Source organism: Agrilus planipennis, unplaced genomic scaffold (assembly GCF_000699045.2).
Source record: "Agrilus planipennis isolate EAB-ADULT unplaced genomic scaffold, Apla_2.0 scaffold45, whole genome shotgun sequence".
In the NCBI taxonomy this organism is placed as follows: Eukaryota; Metazoa; Arthropoda; class Insecta; order Coleoptera; family Buprestidae; genus Agrilus; species Agrilus planipennis.
Genome location: NW_020438890.1, coordinates 728,738 through 732,931, shown reverse-complemented (window position 1 = coordinate 732,931; position 4,194 = coordinate 728,738). Strand labels below are relative to the sequence as shown.

Below are 4,194 nucleotides of genomic sequence, written 5' to 3'. Positions count from 1 at the left end.
CGGAAATTCCAAACACACAAATACAAGTAATAAAGTTTACGCAGACATATCAACAAATATACAAACACACACTCAATATTTCACTCTATAAAAAAAATATTTGGTTCTTGGCGTGTTCAATATTAAAATAATAAAATCTGGTGAAAAAAACAAATATTTATTTGACACTGTTAGAGCTGAAGAAGAGTAAAGTAGATGAAGGTTGATTTAGAACTAAAGAATATAGAATTTGAATAATTTAGGAAAGTTATGAAGGTGGAGCTAAGGGTTGTAGATAAAAGAAGGGAACCAATAGTAAGAAAATATGATTTGAAAACTGCTGAAGATAGAAAATATAGAATTAAGTTGTTGAACCCAAATCACCGAAGAAACCCCTCATAAAATAGCAATTGGGACGGATAGCAAAGTACAGACGTCATGCGGTTAGTACGCGAAGTTGAAATGTTAATAGGGATTATAGGAAAGTACAGTAATAAAAGTTATTGGAACAGATGGATAGAATACAAAAGCTTTAGAAGATAATGTTGAGAAATATTTACACAGTAAAGGAATATCATACAAAAGATTTACATATTTACAAAACTACATTATATATACAGGGTGCTCTAATTTATGTTGGTCGCTACAAATATAACTATTAAATTGTTCTGTAAAACTATTAAATCGCCACAACACCCCCTGCCAGTGATGAACATTACGAAAATTACTGCACTTGTAGGCGATCCGAAAAATGCATGCTCCTACCAGAACCATTACGAGTCGGTTGATTTAGAGCTACATTCGGTTGGGCTGGTGGTTCCGGTTGCTGCTCAGGATCCTTAGGAACGTCGGTCGATTCCTCTTCTTTCAACACGTATGCTTTTTTCAGCCTGTCAACGGACACTGTGACTTCGCGTCCGCGAATCAGGATAACGAATGTCTTGTTAGTTCTTTTTAACACTCGGAAGAGACCTTAGTAGGGTTGTAAGGCTCTTCGGTCCGTAACGTCTGACGAGTATTTGTTCTGTCGCGGCGAGGTCTTTGAACAGAATGGGGGTCTTTTTGCCATGTCTGGTTCCATCTATTGAGGTCAAAAGTTGGGTATGTTGGCGCAAAATTTGCACGAAATCGGCTGGTGTATTGTTGTTGGGTTCCTGTGATGTTGTAAGGAACTCCCCGGGCAGACGTAACGGTTCTCCGTAGACCATTTCTGCTATCGTGCTCCGCAGATCGTCCTTCCAGGCTGCACGGATTCCCAGCATAACTGCTGGGAGGGCTTCAGTCCAGGAAGAATGTTCGTGACATTTGATCGCCGCCTTTAACTGTCTATGACATCTCTCGACCATGCCATTAGTTACCGGATGATACGCCGTTGTTTCGAAATGAGTCACACCTAGCAGGTTATTTAACTACCTAAATAGGTGAGACTCAAACTGCATTTCTTGGTCGGTTGTTATGCGAAGTGGAGTGCTAAATCTGGAGACTAGATTGGTGCAGTTTTTCATGCATGATCTATCCGTTTTCGTCATCTGCTTTTTAGTTTTCAACCGCGAAAGTAACTTTTTAGACAATTTCGTTTTTATCGTTACATTAACGTTATTTTTACGTTAACTACCCATGGTTCATCAGAAACACCCAAATTCTGAAAGAAACTGGTCTACCTTCTCTCCCCGAGGCTGCAACCAGATTCGTGACAATTCTCAGGTCATGCCACTGAAACCAGTCTACCTTGATACTTTCCGACTTCGGCTCTAAACCAAACGATCGTTTCAGAAGGCACTGTCACCTTCTCTTCTGAGCTGCTCTCTTTTCGCTCAAGTCTAGTTTCCTCCTTTAGCGCGTGTACCCACCCAGCTCTTTGAGGTGGGACACCGATTTTCGCCCTCACCATTCCTCCTCCACAAAACACCCCCTCTCCCTACTCACCTCTCTCCTCTTTCCCAACCTTTCCAACGAATCTTCCCTGGGATGTACAATTTTCTGGTTGATCTCTATACTTGACGAGGAGGCGGTAGGCCCTTCTCGAAAAAAAACTAATAAAAAAAAAAGAGGAAAGAGAAGAGGACTAAGTGGAGACCGCGAAGTGGTCGTGAAGTGAGAGGGAGGGGTGATCCTTCGGTTCGTGTAATTCGGGAATCCATAATATACCGAAACTAACGGGATAATTTCAACACAATCGTAAGAATGAATTCCACTTAATTTCGATTTTAGGGAATTAATTTTTATCATTGTTTACGGTTTACAAAAGGGAATTTTAAATATTATAGACTTTTAGTTAGTTTTAAGACACACATTTAAGAGGAACAGTTAAGCATTGTCCAGTTATTACTTGTTAATTTAAAATGTTTACGGGCAAAGCACATTGTTTACAGTCTATCCAAATACAATCATAATTAACAATTTTCACTAGGTATTGATGGTGTTTCTTTTTTGGTATCATTATTAAAGAGTAGCAGGCAGTTAAAGAGATGGGGCTGTAACCTAAAGAAGTAAATATTAGGAAGAAAATACTAGTATGCAAAGGAAGAAAAAGTAGGGAAAGAGCGAATATAAAGATAGAAGACGAAAAATTAGAAGAAGTGGCCGATTTTACGTAAGTAGGAAGTCAGATAAGTCAAAACGGAAGGAGTAGAGGGATATAAAGCAGGGGATAGCGCAAGGTCGAGTTGCCTTCAATAAAAAGAAGTCACTTCTATGCACGCGAGCGGTTAATTTAGAAATTCGAAAAATTTTGTTAAAGGTGTATGTTTGGGACACGGCGCTGTACGGGTGAGAAGTATGGACAGTGTTCTCGGCGGAAAAGGTTAGAAGCGTTCGAAATGTGGTGTTACAAGTGGATATATATATAATACTAGAATATGTCGTCTATTCGGTTAATTTCATTTATATAAAAAAATCGCTATGCATACATATACTATTTTTAAGTGAAATTGCAGAAACCTTGCACCGATGATTTTTTCTACACATAACGTACTTCTTCTTTCAACACGTATGCTTTTTTCAGCCTGTCAACGGACACTGTGACTTCGCGTCCGCGAATCAGGATAACGAATCGTTTGTTAGTTCTTTTTAACACTCGGAAGAGACCTTAGTAGGGTTGTAAGGCTCTTCGGTCCGTAACGTCTGACGAGTATTTGTTCTGTCGCGGCGAGGTCTTTGAACAGAATGGGGGTCTTTTTGCCAGGTCTGGTTCCATCTATTGAGGTCAAAAGTTGGGTATGTTGGCGCAAAATTTGCACGAAATCGGCTGGTGTATTGTTGTTGGGTTCCTGTGATGTTGTAAGGAACTCCTCGGGCAAGCGTAACTGTTCTCCGTAGACCATAAGTGCTATTGTGCCCTGCAGATCGTGCTTCCAGGCTGCTCAGATCCCTACTATAACTGCTGGGAGGGCTTCAGTCCAGGAAGAATGTTCGTGGCATTTGATCGCCGCCTTTAACTGTCTATGACATCTCTCGACCATGCCATTAGTTACCGGATGATACGCCGTTGTTTCGAAATGAGTCACACCTAGCAGGTTATTTAACTACCTAAATAGGTGAGACTCAAACTGCATTTCTTGGTCGGTTGTTATGCGAAGTGGAGTGCTAAATCTGGAGACTAGATTGGTGCAGTTTTTCATGCATGATCTATCCGTTTTCGTCATCTGCTTTTTAGTTTTCAACCGCGAAAGTAACTTTTTAGACAATTTCGTTTTTATCGTTACATTAACGTTACTTTTAAGTTAACAACCCATGGTTCATCAGAAACACCCAAATTCTGAAAGAAACTGGTCTACCTTCTCTCCCCGAGGCTGCAACCAGATTCGTGACAATTCTCAGGTCATGCCACTGAAACCAGTCTACCTTGATACTTTCCGACTTCGGCTCTAAACCAAACGATCGTTTCAGAAGGCACTGTCACCTTCTCTTCTGAGCTGCTCTCTTTTCGCTCAAGTCTAGTTTCCTCCTTTAGCGCGTGTACCCACCCAGCTCTTTGAGGTGGGACACCGATTTTCGCCCTCACCATTCCTCCTCCACAAAACACCCCCTCTCCCTACTCACCTCTCTCCTCTTTCCCAACCTTCCCAACGAACCTTCCCTGGAATCTATAATTTTCTGGTTGATCTCTTTACTTGAGGAGGAGGCGGTAGGCGCTTCGAGAATCCGACACCCCCCTCCTACAGGGGTCTGTTGAAGATTTCTCCTTCTCGAAGAAAAACTAATCAAAAAAAAAAA

General features: G+C 41.1%; 1 protein-coding gene across 1 annotated transcript; it reads right to left on the bottom strand.

Moving 5' to 3' along the window:
• Positions 1-703: 703 nt before the first annotated feature.
• Positions 704-1,870, bottom strand: LOC108742987. The gene is made up of 3 exons (XM_018478375.1): positions 1,708-1,870; positions 952-1,372; positions 704-869 (listed from the first exon to the last, which is right to left on the bottom strand). Exons 1-3 carry the CDS (start codon positions 1,868-1,870, stop codon positions 704-706), a joined length of 750 nt encoding a protein of 249 aa, XP_018333877.1.
• Between the last annotated feature and the right edge of the window lie 2,324 nt (positions 1,871-4,194).

Bases quoted from the DNA above. Each gene is read 5' to 3' on its own strand.
- LOC108742987 (XM_018478375.1), bottom strand. From the start codon at position 1,870: ATGGTGAGGGCGAAAATCGGTGTCCCACCTCAAAGAGCTGGGTGGGTA. The intron at 1,373-1,707 runs GTAGACTGGTTT...ATAACCTGCTAG, and splicing joins CGAAGTCGGAAAGTATCAAG to GTGTGACTCATTTCGAAACA. The intron at 870-951 runs GTCTCTTCCGAG...GTCCGTTGACAG, and splicing joins AGCCTTACAACCCTACTAAG to GCTGAAAAAAGCATACGTGT.